This window comes from Microcaecilia unicolor, chromosome 9, assembly GCF_901765095.1.
Source record: "Microcaecilia unicolor chromosome 9, aMicUni1.1, whole genome shotgun sequence".
Taxonomy (NCBI): domain Eukaryota; kingdom Metazoa; phylum Chordata; class Amphibia; order Gymnophiona; family Siphonopidae; genus Microcaecilia; species Microcaecilia unicolor.
In genome coordinates, this window is record NC_044039.1 from 100327283 (window position 1) to 100345270 (window position 17988).

General features: G+C 44.4%; 1 protein-coding gene across 1 annotated transcript in view; it reads right to left on the reverse strand.

The window, feature by feature from the left end:
• The window catches only part of RASGRP1 (RAS guanyl releasing protein 1), a 139370-nt gene that overhangs the window by 93242 nt on the left and 28140 nt on the right, over positions 1–17988 (reverse strand). The window contains exon 6 of the mRNA XM_030213685.1: positions 8708–8861. Within this exon, the coding sequence (XP_030069545.1) occupies positions 8708–8861 (154 nt within the window). The remainder of the gene's footprint in view (positions 1–8707; positions 8862–17988) is intronic.

A 17988-nucleotide genomic window follows, 5' to 3' on the forward strand; every position in this document is an offset into this window, starting at 1 on the left:
CTCCCTCCCTCCGAGGGCCACGCCCCCCACTTCCGACGTCCACGCCCCCGCGCCTCCCTCCCTCTCTCTCTCTCTGCCCTCCAAGCACGACCTGTCCTCCAGCAGCCCCTCACCTTCCTAAGTGCTGGCTGTATTTTTAAAATTATTACCTTGGGGTGCGGCATCCACAGTGAAGGCGAGCAGCGCTTCACACTGCCTTCACATGTGTCTCAACTCTGCCTCTGGTCCCGCCCTTCCTGAAGCACCGCTCGCCTTCACTGTGGACGCCGCACCCCAAGGTAAGAATTTTTAAAATACAACCAGCATTTAGGAAGGCGAGGGGCTGCCGGAGGACAGGTCGTGCTTGGAGGGCAGAGAGAGAGAGAGAGAGGGAGGGAGGCATGGGGGCTGGCAACTATATATTCCCTCGAGGGCGGGGCGATTACGAACCCCAGGAACACTACACGGCTTCACTGCCACGGAGTCAGCTTCAGAACGTTGGAGGTGCGAATTATTATATTAGATGTGTCTATTAAATTGCTCTGTTTGTTCCCATTTTATGTCACCATGTACACTGCCCATATTATCCCAATTAGCAGTCTTCTTGGAACACATTTTTTGACTGCATGGTCTACTTGAGATTGAGAACATAACATTTTAGAGGGCTTTCTGCATTCAGCTAAGGATAATATAGTCATTCTCCTTGGCATACCACCCTCAATCCAATGGTCGGACTGAGAGAACTAACCAGATTATGGAACAGTTTCTGCACTGCTATATCTCCAAACATCAAGATAACTGGAAGGAACTATTATCTAGAACAGACCATGCACATAACAGTGCCTCCTACTTTTCACACTGATAACTAGGGTATGTCCTGATACACCCTTATTCCTTCCCCCTACTCCCTGCATCCCTCTTCCATTCTTTCCTACCCAATTAGTTCCTTTCTCCCTATTTTAAATATGGGAACTGCCCTGCTGTGCTCTCATGAAGAATGGCATATCAAGTCAATAAACCATAACCTATAAACCTACTAACTCTACCCCCTTTTTCGGTGTATATGTGATATCCTGGGACCTTTATGAACAAGTCTTCCATCAAGGACGTGCCGGGGGCAGAACTCTTCTACCAATAGCAACACTCCAGGTTTGAAGAAAAGGGAAAAGGAACTCCCTTCTTTTCCTTTGGGTTTCCCTAACCATGTAAGATTCATACAGGAAGCATCAAGATGCTTTAACATAATCAACAACCATGCATGATCAGAATGCAGGACTAAAGTCACCAGCAATTTCAATGGCTTTACAAATTCAGTTCTAGAGCTCTCGAAAAGAGACATAGCATCTAGTACATTCATGGATTGCTCCTCTGAAAGCTGACTATCTGAAATAGTATACCCTGGAAATGGGTGGTATCGATTCATTTGGACTCTTGAGAAAGTCCAACATATACGTTTTGGAACATTTCTTAGCAGAGATAGAAGGTACTTTAGGAAAACAGATAAAGCCTCAATTTTCAGTTTGGGGCAGAATTTTCAAGAAATTCTGTTATTTTTCAATAAAATATTATCCTTCACTACAGCATTACTAATGGTCTGAAGCGCAGAATCTTAACTGCCAAATAAGTCACACCAATTTTTAGTTGTGATATAAAAAGATTGGGCAAAATGAGCAATTTAAATGTTCTCTTGTACTTTAATGATGAAGCACGTAACTGAGTGGAAAAACCTTGCCCAAATCAGAAATGGTCTCCAATATAGTTTCCAATGGGAACATTACATAAGTACATAAGTAATGCCACACTGGGAAAAGACCAAGGGTCCATCGAGCCCAGCATCCTGTCCACGACAGCGGCCAATCCAGGCCAAGGGCACCTGGCAAGCTTCCCAAACGTACAAACATTCTATACATGTTATTCCTGGAATTGTGGATTTTTCCCAAGTCCATTTAGTAGCGGTTTATGGACTTGTCCTTTAGGAAACCGTCCAACCCCTTTTTAAACTCTGCTAAGCTAACCGCCTTCACCACTTTCTCCGGCAACGAATTCCAGAGTTTAATTATACGTTGGGTGAAGAAAACTTTTCTCCGATTTGTTTTAAATTTACTACACTGTAGTTTCGTCGCATGCCCCCTAGTCCTAGTATTTTTGGAAAGCGTGAACAGACGCTTCACATCCACCTGTTCCACTCCACTCATTATTTTATATACCTCTATCATGTCTCCCCTCAGCCGTCCCTTCTCCAAGCTGAATAGCCCTAGCCTCCTTAATCCTTCTTCATAGGGAAGTCGTCCCATCCCCGCTATCATTTTAGTCGCCCTTCGCTGCACCTTTTCCTATTCTACTATATCTTTCTTGAGATGCGGCGACCAGAATTGAACACAATACTCAAGGTGCGGTTGCACCATGGAGCGATACAACGGCATTATAACATCCTCACACCTGTTTTCTATACCTTTCCTAATAATACCCAACATTCTATTCGCTTTCCTAGCCACGGCAGCACACTGAGCAGAAGGTTTCAGTGTATTATCGACGACGACACCCAGATCCCTTTCTTGGTCCGTAACTCCTAACGTGGAACCTTGCATGACGTAGCTATAATTCGGGTTCTTTTTTCCCACATGCATCACCTTGCACTTGCTCACATTAAACGTCATCTGCCATTTAGCCGCCCAGTCTCCCAGTCTCGTAAGGTCCTCTTGTAATTTTTCACAATCCTGTCGCGATTTAACAACTTTGAATAACTTTGTGTCATCAGCAAATTTAATTACCTCGCTAGTTACTCCCATCTCTAAATCATTTATAAATATATTAAAAAGCAGCGGTCCTAGCACAGACCCCTGAGGAACCCCACTAACTACCCTTCTCCATTGTGAATACTGCCCATTTAACCCCACTCTCTGTTTCCTATCCTTCAACCAGTTTTTAATCCACAATAGGACATTTGGGGCAAGGATTAATTTTCATTGAATTCTACACATGTAAATACAGTTATATGTAGGTACTGAAGACCCTCACTACATACTAAGCAAACATTAATATCTTTAAACTGTGTTTAGTGGATTGTTGAAAACTTTTGTCTCTGTTCTAGCTTTTTGATAATTCCAGGCTCACAAGTGTCAGGATATATACAGATTCCAATGATGTACATAAGTACATACAGTGGGGGAAATAAGTATTTGATCCCTTGCTGATTTTGTAAGTTTGCCCACTGACAAAGACATGAGCAGCCCATAATTGAAGGGTAGGTTATTGGTAACAGTGAGAGATAGCACATCACAAATTAAATCCGGAAAATCACATTGTGGAAAGTATATGAATTTATTTGCATTCTGCAGAGGGAAATAAGTATTTAATCCCTCTGGCAAACAAGACCTAATACTTGGTGGCAAAACCCTTGTTGGCAAGCACAGCGGTCAGACGTCTTCTGTAGTTGATGATGAGGTTTGCACACATGTCAGGAGGAATTTTGGTCCACTCCTCTTTGCAGATCATCTCTAAATCATTAAGAGTTCTGGGCTGTCGCTTGGCAACTCGCAGCTTCAGCTCCCTCCATAAGTTTTCAATGGGATTAAGGTCTGGTGACTGGCTAGGCCACTCCATGACCCTAATGTGCTTCTTCCTGAGCCACTCCTTTGTTGCCTTGGCTGTATGTTTTGGGTCATTGTCGTGCTGGAAGACCCAGCCACGACCCATTTTTAAGGCCCTGGCGGAGGGAAGGAGGTTGTCACTCAGAATTGTACGGTACATGGCCCCATCCATTCTCCCATTGATGCGGTGAAGTAGTCCTGTGCCCTTAGCAGAGAAACACCCCCAAAACATAACATTTCCACCTCCATGCTTGACAGTGGGGACGGTGTTCTTTGGGTCATAGGCAGCATTTCTCTTCCTCCAAACACGGCGAGTTGAGTTCATGCCAAAGAGCTCAATTTTTGTCTCATCTGACCACAGCACCTTCTCCCAATCACTCTCGGCATCATCCAGGTGTTCACTGGCAAACTTCAGACGGGCCGTCACATGTGCCTTCCGGAGCAGGGGGACCTTGCGGGCACTGCAGGATTGCAATCCGTTATGTCGTAATGTGTTACCAATGGTTTTCGTGGTGACAGTGGTTCCAGCTGCCTTGAGATCATTGACAAGTTCCCCCCTTGTAGTTGTAGGCTGATTTCTAACCTTCCTCATGATCAAGGATACCCCACGAGGTGAGATTTTGCGTGGAGCCCCAGATCTTTGTCGATTGACAGTCATTTTGTACTTCTTCCATTTTCTTACTATGGCACCAACAGTTGTCTCCTTCTCGCCCAGCGTCTTACTGATGGTTTTGTAGCCCATTCCAGCCTTGTGCAGGTGTATGATCTTGTCCCTGACATCCTTAGACAGCTCCTTGCTCTTGGCCATTTTGTAGAGGTTAGAGTCTGACTGATTCACTGAGTCTGTGGACAGGTGTCTTTCATACAGGTGACCATTGCCGACAGCTGTCTGTCATGCAGGTAACGAGTTGATTTGGAGCATCTACCTGGTCTGTAGGGGCCAGATCTCTTACTGGTTGGTGGGGGATCAAATACTTATTTCCCTCTGCAGAATGCAAATAAATTCATATACTTTCCACAATGTGATTTTCCGGATTTAATTTGTGATGTGCTATCTCTCACTGTTACCAATAACCTACCCTTCAATTATGGGCTGCTCATGTCTTTGTCAGTGGGCAAACTTACAAAATCAGCAAGGGATCAAATACTTATTTCTCCCACTGTAAGTATTGCCATATTGGGACAGACCAAAGGTCCATCAAGCCCAGTATCCTGTTTCCAACAGTGGCCAATCCAGGTCACAAATATCTGGCAACATCCCAAAAAAGTACAAAACATTTTATACTGCTTATCCCAGAAATAGTGGATTTTCCCTAAGTCCAATTTAATAATGGTCTATGGACTTTTGCTTTAGGAAGCCGTCCAAACCGTTTTTAAACTCTGCTAAACTAACCGCCATTACCACATTCTCTGGCAACGAATTCCAGAGTTTAATTACACACTCAGTAAAGAAACATTTTCTCTGATTCGTTTAAAATTTACTACTTTGTAGCTTCATCGCATGCCCCCTAGTATTTTTGGAAAGCATAAACAGACACTTCACGTCTACCCTTTCAACTCCACTCATTATTTTATAGACCTCTATCATATCTCCCCTCAGCCGTCTTTTCTCCAAGCTGAAGAGCCCAAGCCACTTTAGCCTTTCCTCATAGAGAAGTCGTCCCATCCACATTATCATTTTCGTCGCCCTTCTCTGCACCTTTTCTAATTCCACTATATCTTTTTGGAGATGTGGCGACCAGAATTGAACACAATATTCGAGGTGCGTTCGCACCATGGAGCTATACAAAGGCATTATAATGTCCTCATTGTTTTCCATTCCTTTCCTAATAATGCCCAACATTCTATTTGCTTTATCCACAGCAGCACACTGAGCAGAAGGTTTCAATGTATCATCTATGATGACACCTAGATCCCTTTCTTGGTCTGTGACTCCTAACGTGGAACCTTACATGACGCAGCTATTATGCGGGTTCCTCTATCCCACATGCATCACTTTCCACTTGCTCACATTAAATGTCATGTGCCATTTAGACGCCCAGTCTCCTAGTCTCGTAAGGTCCTCGTGTAATTTTTCACCATCCTCTTGCGACTTAACCACTTTGAATAACTTTGTGTCTTCAGCAAATTTAATTACATCACTAGTTACTCCCATCTCTAGGTCATTTATAAATATGTTAAAAAGCAGCGGTCCTAGCACAGACCCCTGGGGAACCCCACTAACTACCCTTCTCCATTGAGAATACTGACCATTTAACCCTACTCTCTGTTTTCTATCTTTTAACCAGTTTTTAATTCACAATAGAACACTACCTCCTATCCCATGACTCTCCAATTTCCTCTGGAGTCTTTCATGAGGTACTTTATCAAACGCCTTCTGAAAATCCAGATACACAATATCAACCGGCTCACCTTTAGCCATGTTTGTTCACCCCTTCAAAGAAATGTAGTAGATTGGTGAGGCAAGATTTCCCTTCACTAAATCCATGTTAACTGTCTCATTAATCCATGCTTTTGAATATGCTCTGTAATTTTGTTCTTTATAATAGTCTCTACCATTTTTCCCGGCACAGACGTCAGACTCACTAGTCTATAATTTCCCGGATCTCCTCTGGAACCTTTTTTTTTTTTTTTTAAATTGGCGCTACATTGGCCACCCTCTAATCTTCCAGGACCACGCTCGAGTTTTAAGGATAAATTACATATTACTAACAATAGCTCCACAAGTTTATTTTTTAGTAATATCAGTACTCTGGGATGAATACCATCCGGTCCAGGAGATTTGCTACTCTTCAATTTGTAGAACTGTCCCATTACATCCTCCAGGTTTATAGAGAATTCATTCAGTTTCTCCGACTCAGCTTTGAATACCATTTCTGGCACCGATATCTCTCCCAAATCTTCCTCGATGAAGACCGAAGCAAAGAATTCATTTAATCTCTCTGCTATGGCTTTGTCTTCCCCGATAGCCCCTCTTGCCCTCAGTCATCTAGCAGTCCAACCGATTCTTTTGCTGGCTTCCTGCTTTTATAAACCTAAAACAAATTTTACTATGTGTTTTTGCCTCCCCTCTTAGCCTTCCTTATCAGCGCTTTGCATTTGACTTGACATTCCTTATGCTGTTTCTTATTATTTTCAGTCAGTTCCTTTTTCGATTTTTTGAAGGATTTCTTTTAGCACAAATAGCGTCCTTCACCTCACTTTTTAACTATGCCGGCTGTCGTTTAGTCTTCCGTCCTCCTTTTTTAATTCGCGGAATATATTTAGCTTGGGCTTCCAAGATGGTATTTTTGAACAGCATCCATGCCTGATGTAAATTTTTGACCCTCACAGCCGCTCCTCTAAGTTTTTTTTTTCACAGTTCTTCTCATTTTATCATAGTCTCCTTTTTGAAAGTTAAACACTAACGTATTTGATTTCCTATGTATACTTACTTCAAAGCTAATATCATATTATGATCACTGTTATCAAGCGGTCCCAGCACCATTACCTCTCGCACCAGATCATGCGCTCCACTAAGGACTAGGTCTAGAATTTTTCCTTCTCTCGTTGGTCCTGTACCAGCTGCTCCATAAAGCAGTCCTTGATTTTGTCAGGGAATTTTACCTCCCTAGCGTGCCCTGATGTTACATTTACCCAGTCAATATCAAGGTAATTGAAATCACCCATTACTATTGTGTTGCCCAGTTTGTTTGTGCCCCTAATTTCCTTTAACATTTCTGCATCTGTCTGTTCATCCTGGCCAAGCGGACGATAGTACACTGCTATCACTATCCTTTTCCCCTTTACACATGGAATTTCAATCCATAGGGATTCCAAGATGTGTTTTGTTTCCTGCAGAATTTTCAATCTATTTGATTCAAGGCTCTCCTTAATATACAATGCTAACCCTCCACCAATTCGATCCACCCTATCAGTACGATATAATTTGAACCCCGGTATGACAGTGTCCCACTGGGTATCCTCCTTCCACCAGGTCTCAGAGATGCCTATTATATCTAATTTTTAATTCAGTGCAATATATTCTAACTCTCCCATCTTATTTCTTAGGCTCCCGGCATTTGCATATAGACATTTCGAACTATATGTTAGTTGTTCCTATTCACATCATGCTCAATACTTGTCAGTATTAATTTGCAATCTTTTGTCTGATTTTTATTTTTATTTAAGGACACCTGATCTACTATAGCCTCTTTCGCAACCTCACTATCAGATACCCTATCTTCCCTGTTTTGGTGATATCTTTGAAAGACACCTTATCCCGAACCATGCGATTTTGAGCGACTGTCGGCTTACCCCGTTACTAGTTTAAAAGCTGCTCTATCTCCTTTTTAAACGCTGATGCCAACAGCCTGGTCCACCCTGGTTAAGGAGGAGCCCATCCTTTTGGAATAGGCTTCCCCTTCCTCAGAATGTTGCCCAGTTCTTAAATCTAAAACCCTCCTCACTGCACCATCGTCTCATCCACACATTGAGACTCCGGAGCTCTGCCTGTCTCTTGGGCCCTGCGCATGGAACGGGTAGCACTTCAGAAAATGCTACCCTAGAGGTTCTGGATTTGAGCTTCCAGAACCTCTCTCCCACTTTTTCCTATGTCATTGGTACCCACATGTACCAAGACAGCCAGCTCCTCCCCAGCACTATCTAAAATCCTATCTAGGTGATACATGAGGTCCACCACCTTCGCACCAGGCAGGCATGTCACCAGGCAATCCTCATGTCCACCAGCCACCCAGCTATCTATATTCCTAATGATTGAATCACCAACTACAACAGCTGTCCTAACCCTTCCCTCCGGGGCAGCACTTGGAGACATATCTTTGGTGCGAGAGGATAGTACATCCCCTGGTGGGCAGGTCCTGGCTAAATGAGTACATCCTGCAATGCCTAATAGAGGCTTATCTGTTAATGCAGTGGTACAAAGTTCAAGTTTTAAAACTAAGGGGGAAAGACTACGAAGAATAGTTGATAAAACGTAGAGTCAGGGTTTGGCTCCTGTGAATTCAGTCTACATTGAAGTATGTTTCCAAAGCTGATTGGGGTTCCACCACCAGCTAATGTTAATAAACAGAAAAAAAAGAGCATAGAAGAAGTTGACAGGATGTGTTATTTTTAGGTACTGTGCTTCAGTTACTTACTAATATCCTTCGGAAGGACTTGAATTCAAGGTATGTGAGATGTTCAGCCAATTCCTCAGGCTCCAAGTGGTCAAATAGAAGAGAGACTCTTTGCTTCTTACTAATGTTAGACATTATCCTTTTACTAAGTTTCCAAGACAATTCCCGAGAACTTCTGGAAGAGAGTAAAATATAAGGATAAAACACTGGTTTTATGGGCCAGTGGTAAATGCTATACTAAGTAGCCATTCTAGGCTCCACTGTTAGAGCCAGTTCTCAAAGTTTGGGTTGCTCAGCATTGGGAGTGCTACTTAAAGTAACAGAAGCAAAGCAAATGTGTGTCTGTCATGCTGATATCAAATTGCTGAACCAAAAATAACACTGAAAATAGCCTCAGGGAGCTACATTCTACAGTGGTGGCCACAGGACAATGCTGTGGTACTTGATTTGAATATGATAGGAGATGCAGGAGATGCAAGAAAAAGGAGAGTACTGAAGCTAGATAGTAAGATGTTATGGAGGGAACCTTTGCATAACTGCTTCTGGAGAGAAAGGAATGTAATTAGAAGCTGGGAAGTATTAAGAAGAAAGGCTATGGGTCCTGGTGGGTCTACCAGAAAACATAGCTGCATAGGATCTAAGTTCCCTCCTTCCATTAGTCCCTTCAATGAGAAAGCAATCATGGGCCATCCAAAATTTCTCCCTCTCATACTGTTACACTAGGTGGTTTATATACTAATTTGTCCAAAACTGTATGGTATACAAATAATAAAATTAAATAAAAATATGTATGTAGCTGGAACACAAAGCAAACACACACCATACAAAAATGTCAGAGATTCAAAATTAGCTAGCGCAAGAGAATCCAGAGGAGACAGATCTGCTGGATAACACAAAGATACGGAAGGTACTAACTGAAAGTGAACTACTTCACAATGCTATGAAATTAATTGCTATTGATACTAAGGTTAGTAATCAAGAATTAAATTTAAAAAAAAAATAAAAAATTAATAAAAATACAGATCTTTGATGTTGAATTAATATGTCACAGTACATCTTAATAAAATTATTTACAAGCAATAAAGAATAAGTGTGTCTTATGAGTTTGAAAACGCATAAGATACATCCCAGCTCAAATTTCATTTGGCAGTTTATTCTACAGTAAAGGGGCAGTGCAGCATAAAGCACATACTAGTCAAATGTTCTTAGAGAGAGCAAGTTACATTCAAAGTTTTTTGCATATCTGTATCCAGCAAAATTAATAACCCTGAAAATTCATCACACCATGCTATACTTCTCAGTTTTTATTCTTAACTAAGAATAAAAACTGAAGAAGTGTAGCATGGTATGATGAATTTTCAGGGTTATTAATTTTGCTGGATACAGATATGCAAAAAAACTTTTAATATAACTTGCTCAGAATCAGAAAGCAGATCTGGCCCCCATCCTCCTCCTTTAGACCATGAAAGCCTGAAACAAAAGAACTGTTACTTACTACCATTCTCCAAGAACAGGATCTGTATACGGATAACAATCAAAGAGGATTGATACAATAAAAGAAAGACCATCTACCTGAAACTCCCAGACAATGACTCTCTTAATCTTGTCAAGTACATTCTGGGGTGTGTACCACAGTAGCTGGTCATCTAGGAAGCATGTGACCAGCTAAACTAAGTTTTTCAGGCCTCCATCTCCAAAACCAGAAAGAAACAGTTTCAACTATCCTGAGTGGTGATTGGGTTAGTACATACTACCTGACTTCAGGTCAACAAGAATTAAAATGACGGATTCTCACTGAACCTCTCTGGACTCTCGCTCTTTGCATCTTTCTCTCTCTCTCTCTCTCTCTGGACCTTCACTGAACCCCACGCTCTTGACCTTCACTGGAATACACACACCCAAGATAAGACTGTCTCCGGGTTCTACTCACTTCAAATCTGCAAATAAAAGACTTCTCTCCCAGCAAAGATCACCATCAGGCTACAGATATAAGACCTCCTTCACCACTCCAACCAGTGGCAGAAAGACATCTGAGCCTCAATCAGAGTGAGTTAATACCAATCCAGCATAATCAATAATTCAGAATGTCTAACAATATTTGTCTTGTGGCACATTTCCCTTGTATAAGATCCCTAAACTGAAGCTAAAATTATTGCATTAGCTGTACAGTATTAGGACTGCATCTTATGGCTTTTATCTCGCACCACTCACAATTCCTTAGTTCCCCAGCACGAATCCTCCGTTCAGTTAATGACCATCGTTTGATTCTTCCAAGTCCAAAACTAGCACACTAAAAATTCACTAGACATTTTTCTGTCAGTTCCCCCATGTATGGAATAATCTCCTGTTGTCTCTTTGGAGCACAACATCTCTAAAACAGTTAGAGTTAGCTATGCAGGTACCAGCAATGAATATTGCAGGCACCCTCATAACTCCTGGCTGCTCCTCCATTCCACCCCCTGATCTGCCCACTTGGGACATGGCTGATGAGTGCTGATACTCAGTGGCACTGTCCAATTTAGGGCTGGTGAATATCGGCAGCTGGGTGAGCCCAAGCGATTTAAACAGGCAGGAGACTCTCCTGCCCGTTTAAATCACTTGAATATTGACTCCTCCTTGAAGTTCCAGCTGTTCCGAGACGTTGTTAGCTGGACAGCCTTTGGAGTCAGCATTTCGACCTTTACAAAAGCCTGTAGAACTCAGAAATGTTTGCCCTCCTGAGAAAAGAATATTGCACATTAACAGGTTTATTTTCGAAAGAGAAGGGCGCCCATCTTTCAACACAAATCGGGAGATGGGCGTCCTTCTCTCAGTGTCGCCCAAATCGGCATAATCGAAAGCCGATTTTGGGCGTCCCCAACTGCTTCCTGTCGTGGGGACGACCAAAGTTCCTGGGGGCGTGTCGGAGGCGTAGCAAAGGTAGGACTGGGGCGTGCCTAACAGATGGGCGTCCTCGAGCGATAATGGAAAAACGAAGGGTGTCCCTGACGAGCACTTAGCCGACTTTACTTGGTCCATTTTTTCTTATGACCAAGCCTCAAAAAGGTGCCCGAACTGACCAGATGACCACCGGAGGGAATCAGGGATGACCTCGCCTGACTCCCCCAGTAGTGACTAACCCCCTCCCACCCTGAAAACAACAACTTTAAAAACTTTTTTTTGCCAGCCTCAAATATCATACTCAGGTCCATCGCAGCAGTATGCAGGTCCCTGGGGGGGGGGGAGGTGTGTGCGTGTGTGTCAGCGGAGGCATAGCGAAGGCGTGGATGTCCTTCTTTCAAACATTTTGGACGTCCTGAACTGCCCCCCCCCCCCACAGAGACAGCTAAATTTCAAGGGAGTGAAGTGCAGTAGAGTGGAGTGGAGGAGTGGCCTAGTGTTTAGAGAACTGGTCTTGCAATCCAGAAGTGGCCAGTTCAAATCCCACTGCTGCTACTTGTAATCAAAAATCCAAATAAATAAATAAATAAATAAAGGGGGTGTCAGAGGCATAGCAAAGGCATGGACATCCTTCTCACTGAAACATCCACATTTTGGACATCCTCAACTGCCCGTCGCAGGGACGGAGGCATAGCGAAGGCGCCTAACACCTGGAGATCCTTCACTCATACTCAAAAAAAAAAAAAAAAGTTGTCCCTGACGAGCACTTGGACGTTTTCACCTGGACTTGTGTTTTTTTAAGGTTGTTGGCGGCTATTATACACGCAGCTTGTCTGCGTGTATGAAGTCGTCTTTGGCATGCGCAGAGCAGCCACGCATAACTCTTGGCTGCTCTGCATTGGCTTCCCCTCCTTAGGAAGGAAATCATGTGCAAATGAGCTAACAGCGAGCAGCTCATTTGCATGCGATTTCCTTCATGCATGCCCGTTCCTTTCTGAATTGCTAAGGGATCGGTAAGGGAAGGACTTTTTCCGTTCAGTTGGTACATCAGTTAGTCCACTGCAGTGCCCCCTAGGGTGCCCGGTTGGTGTCCTGGTATGTCAGGGGGACCAGTGCACTACGAATTCTGGCTCCTCCCATGACCAAATGAGTTGGATTTAGTCATTTTTGAGATGGGCATCCTCGGTTTCCATTATCGCCGAAAACCGGGGATAACCAACTCTAAGGTCGACCATCTCAACATTTAGGTCGACCATCTCTAAGGTCGACCTAAATGTTGAGATTTGGGCGTCCCCAACCATATTATCAAAATGAAAGATGGGCGCCCATCTTGTTTCGATAATACGGGTTTCCCTGCCCCTTCGAGGGGAAAGGAGGATGCCCTCAGGAAAGCTTGGGCGTCCCATTCGATTATGCCCCTCCACGAGGCCCTTTTACTGAAGCTTTGCATGCATGAACAGATATTAGCATTGCTAAATTATGAGTGTTCTATTTTATACCTATGGGACATGTAGCACTTAGTGCACGCTAATATCCATTAGTGTGCACTAAGCTTTAGTAAAAGGACCCCTAAGGTAATTGTTTCTGGCTGTTTTACATTAACCCCCTCATTCTATAATAGGGTGCCTAGATTTAAGCACTAAATGAATGCTTTAATTTATAGAATACTAGTGAATGTACATTTGCAAACATAAGCCCTCTTTTACAAAGCTGCACAACAATTTCTATGGGCTTCCTCTCATTTGCCGGGCGGGAATAGCTAGCACAATTTTGTAAAAGAAGCCCGTAAGTATTAGCCGACCACTCAGCACTATTCTCATATAGGTGCTGATTTACACTAGTATTCTATAACAGAACCTTGAAACCCAGCTGGCATTACAGAATCAGTGCTCAGCACACTGAATCTAGATGCCTACCTTAATTGCAACCAGTTATAGTTATAGTGCTCTACCTAATTTATTTAAAAATGGGTTTTCTTCCTTATTGTAATTATATATTGCTGGGTTTTGTTTTGTTTTTAGCTTTACTAGAAGGAACCCTTATTTTATCATCCTCACTTTAATTTTTTATTTATTTTATTACATTTGTACCCCACACTTTCCCACTCATAACAGGCTCAATGTGGCTTACATATTATATACAGGTACTTATTTATACCGGGGGCAATGGAGGGTTAAGTGACTTGCCCAGACTCACAAGGAGCTGTCTGTGTCTGCAGTGGGAATTGAACCCAGTTCCCCAGGACCAAAGTCAACCACTCTAACCACTAGGCCACTCCTCTCCCTTATCTCTTGTTCGTCCTGTTTGTCTGTCCTAATTAGTTTGTAAGCTCTGTCGAGCAGGGACTGCCTCTTCATGTACAGCGCTGCGTACATCTAGTAGTGCTATAGAAATGATAAGTAGTAGTAGTAGTAGGATTAGCTTGTTTGCTTGTTTTTCCAAGGGTTTTCTCTTTTTTTACCTCCACTTCAAAGGGGAAAGGCAAATTAATTATACTCTTTGAAGTCCCAGCACTCTGCATGGATTTAATGAATTTTAAATATTGTAAAAGCTTAGATATGTGCTCCCATTTATATATGCACGATGAAGGTTTATTTTTTACTCTTACAATCGTTATGTGATAGCACGAGATCACAGATTTTGAAGCATGTCAAGCAACACTGCTTTCATTCACTAACATATATATTTGTCTATGTGTATGAGGAGTCATTTTATTAGATATTTGAACATTTTAAAAATGATTTTCATCCAGATACCAAAACATTTTGGTATGTTAACCTTAATTGTTATTAGATTACCATTGTTTTAATTGATACAACACCTTGAACATTAATTCTTAGACTCAGTGACACTTTGTAAGAAAAATATGTTAACATGTATGCATGAATTGAATTTCACACATATATTTTGCATTGTTTTAATTTTCCCCCAAATTTTGTTTGTTGTATGTTGACTGTTTTATTTAGATATTGTTTGATATTAATATAATATATTCATACAGTATGGTTATTTACCTATATGTATCCTATCTACACATCTAGAAATAGAAAGATCCCGAATGCCTTACATAAGGATTTGCTCAGACAAATGGTAGCAAAACCTATCAAGGAAGAGTCAACAATGAATCTAATACTCATGAACAGACAGCATGTCTCATGTGAGCAGCAGTGATTATCACATGATGTGGTTTGAGATAAAAGCTAAGACAGAGTCTAGCCACACTAAACTCAAAGCACTGTATTTCAAAAATATTGACTTCAGTAAATGAGGAAGTTGGACCTAGCAGGGTATGATAATATAAGGAAAATGGAAAGACTGGGGTAGATTGAAAGGGGCTGTAAAAAGGGCAACAGACGCTTTATGTAAGGAAGGTAAACAACAGCAAGTGGAAAGGAAAATTCATATGGTTCATACTAATATGTTTAAAAACCCACAGCTTGATGCACTAACTACACACTAAAAACCCTTCCCTTACCGACCCCCTGTTTGCTGCTTACCAATTTGGAAAACAACGGGGATGCATGAAGGAAATCGCATGCAAATGAGTAGCACATTTGCATGCGATTTCCTTCCAGCCAGTCGGTCAGGTGAGCATGCACAGAGCAGTCATACATTAAGCGTGGCTGCTCAGCACATGCCACAGATGGCTTCATACACGCAGACAAGCAGTGTGTATAATAGCCGTCTACAGTCTTTGATCCTGCCTGCCTCCTGCCTCAAAGTGCCTGCCTGCCTGCCAGCCAATCGCAGTGCGTTTAGCTGACACTGGTGTCAACTAAACGCGCTGTGATTGGATGAGAGAGACCAGCTGGAACAGCTGGAGCAGGGAGCTCCGGGAGTGACTGGTTCCGAGCTACAGTCATCTAATATAATAAAACGCACCCTCAACGTTCTGAGGATAACGTTCTGTGAAGCCTTGAAGCCTTGAAGCCTTGAAGCCTGAAGCCTTGAAGCCTTGAAGCAATGCCATCTGACGTCACTCCCAGGCTGAAGGGTTCGCGCCGGATTCGTGGTGTGAAGCCTTCAAGCCAGCCAGCCGTCTTTGCCCCGCCCTCGCCTCAAACCAAACAAATCCGGAAGCGAAGCATCAGGGAACGAGCCGGCGCTCCCGACGTCTAGCCTTCCCTTCGCTGTGTTCCGCCTTCAAAAGAAGGCGGGAGACAGCGAAGGGAAAGCAAGACGTCGGGAGCGCCGCCTCCTTCCCTGACGTTTCGCTGCACGAACCGCCACAGAGGTAAAGTTAAAACGAAGAAGAAAAAAAAAAGGGATGCATGAATGCGAAGGGGGGGGGGCATGGATGCGAAGGGGGGGGGATGCATGGATGCGAAGGGGGGGACATGGATGCGAAGGGGGGGGGAGAAGAGGGCAGGCCAGGCTGGGACATGGGAGAGAGAGGAGCATGGATGCGAGGGGGGGGGGGTCATGGAAGGGAGAGAGGGGACTTGCTGGAAAAGGATGAATGGAGGCGGCAGGGGACAGAGGAGCATGGATGGGCATGGAATGGGAGGGCAGGGCTCAGGGAGAGAGGGGAATTACTGGAAATGGATGAATGAAGGGGCCAGGGGACAGAGGAGCATGGATGGGCATGGATTGGGAGGGCAGGACTAAGGGAGAGAGGGAAATTGCTGGATAGGGATGAATAGAGGGGACAGATGGGCATGGATGGATATGGATTGCAGGGCAGGCCTCAGGTAGAGAGGGCAATTGCTGGATAGGGAAAAATGGAGGGGCCAGGTGACAGATGAGCATGGATTGGAAGGGCAGGACTCAGGGAGAGGGAAATTGCTGGATAGGGATGAATGGAGGGGACAGATGGCCATGGATGGATATGGATTGCAGGGCAGGCCTCAGGCAGAGAGGGAAAATGCTGGATAGAGAAAAATGGAGGGGCCAGGTGACAGAGGAGCATGGATGGGCATGGATTGGAAGGGCAGGACTCAGGGAGAGAGGGAATTGCTGGATAGGGATGAATGGAGGGGACAGATGGGCATGGATGGATATGGATTGCAGGGCAGGCCTCAGGCAGAGAGGGGAAATGCTGGATAGGGAAAAATGGAGGGGCCAGGTGACAGAGGAGCATGGATGGGCATGGATTGGAAGAGCAGGACTCAGGGAGAGGGGAATTGCTGGATAGGGATGAATGGAGGGGACAGATGGGCATGGATGGATATGGATTGCAGGGCAGGCCTCAGGCAGAGAGGGGAAATGCTGGATAGGGAAAAATGGAGGGGCCAGGTGACAGAGGAGCATGGATGGGCATGGATTGGAAGGGCAGGACTCAGGGAGAGGGGAATTGCTGGATAGGGATGAATGGAGGGGACAGATGGGCATGGATGGATATGGATTGCAGGGCAGGCCTCAGGCAGAGAGGGGAAATGCTGGATAGGGAAAAATGGAGGGGCCAGGTGACAGAGGAGCATGGATGGGCATGGATTGGAAGGGCAGGACTCAGGGAGAGGGGAATTGCTGGATAGGGAAAAATGGAGGGGCCAGGTGACAGATGAGCATGGATTGGAAGGGCAGGACTCAGGGAGAGGGAAATTGCTGGATAGGGATGAATGGAGGGGACAGATGGCCATGGATGGATATGGATTGCAGGGCAGGCCTCAGGCAGAGAGGGAAAATGCTGGATAGAGAAAAATGGAGGGGCCAGGTGACAGAGGAGCATGGATGGGCATGGATTGGAAGGGCAGGACTCAGGGAGAGAGGGAATTGCTGGATAGGGATGAATGGAGGGGACAGATGGGCATGGATGGATATGGATTGCAGGGCAGGCCTCAGGCAGAGAGGGGAAATGCTGGATAGGGAAAAATGGAGGGGCCAGGTGACAGAGGAGCATGGATGGGCATGGATTGGAAGAGCAGGACTCAGGGAGAGGGGAATTGCTGGATAGGGATGAATGGAGGGGACAGATGGGCATGGATGGATATGGATTGCAGGGCAGGCCTCAGGCAGAGAGGGGAAATGCTGGATAGGGATGAATGGAGGGGCCAGGTGACAGAGGAGCATGGATGGGCATGGATTGGAAGGGCAGGACTCAGGGAGAGGGGAATTGCTGGATAGGGATGAATGGAGGGGACAGATGGGCATGGATGGATATGGATTGCAGGGCAGGCCTCAGGCAGAGAGGGAAAATGCTGGATAGAGAAAAATGGAGGGGCCAGGTGACAGAGGAGCATGGATGGGCATGGATTGGAAGGGCAGGACTCAGGGAGAGAGGGAATTGCTGGATAGGGATGAATGGAGGGGACAGATGGGCATGGATGGATATGGATTGCAGGGCAGGCCTCAGGCAGAGAGGGGAAATGCTGGATAGGGAAAAATGGAGGGGCCAGGTGACAGAGGAGCATGGATGGGCATGGATTGGAAGAGCAGGACTCAGGGAGAGGGGAATTGCTGGATAGGGATGAATGGAGGGGACA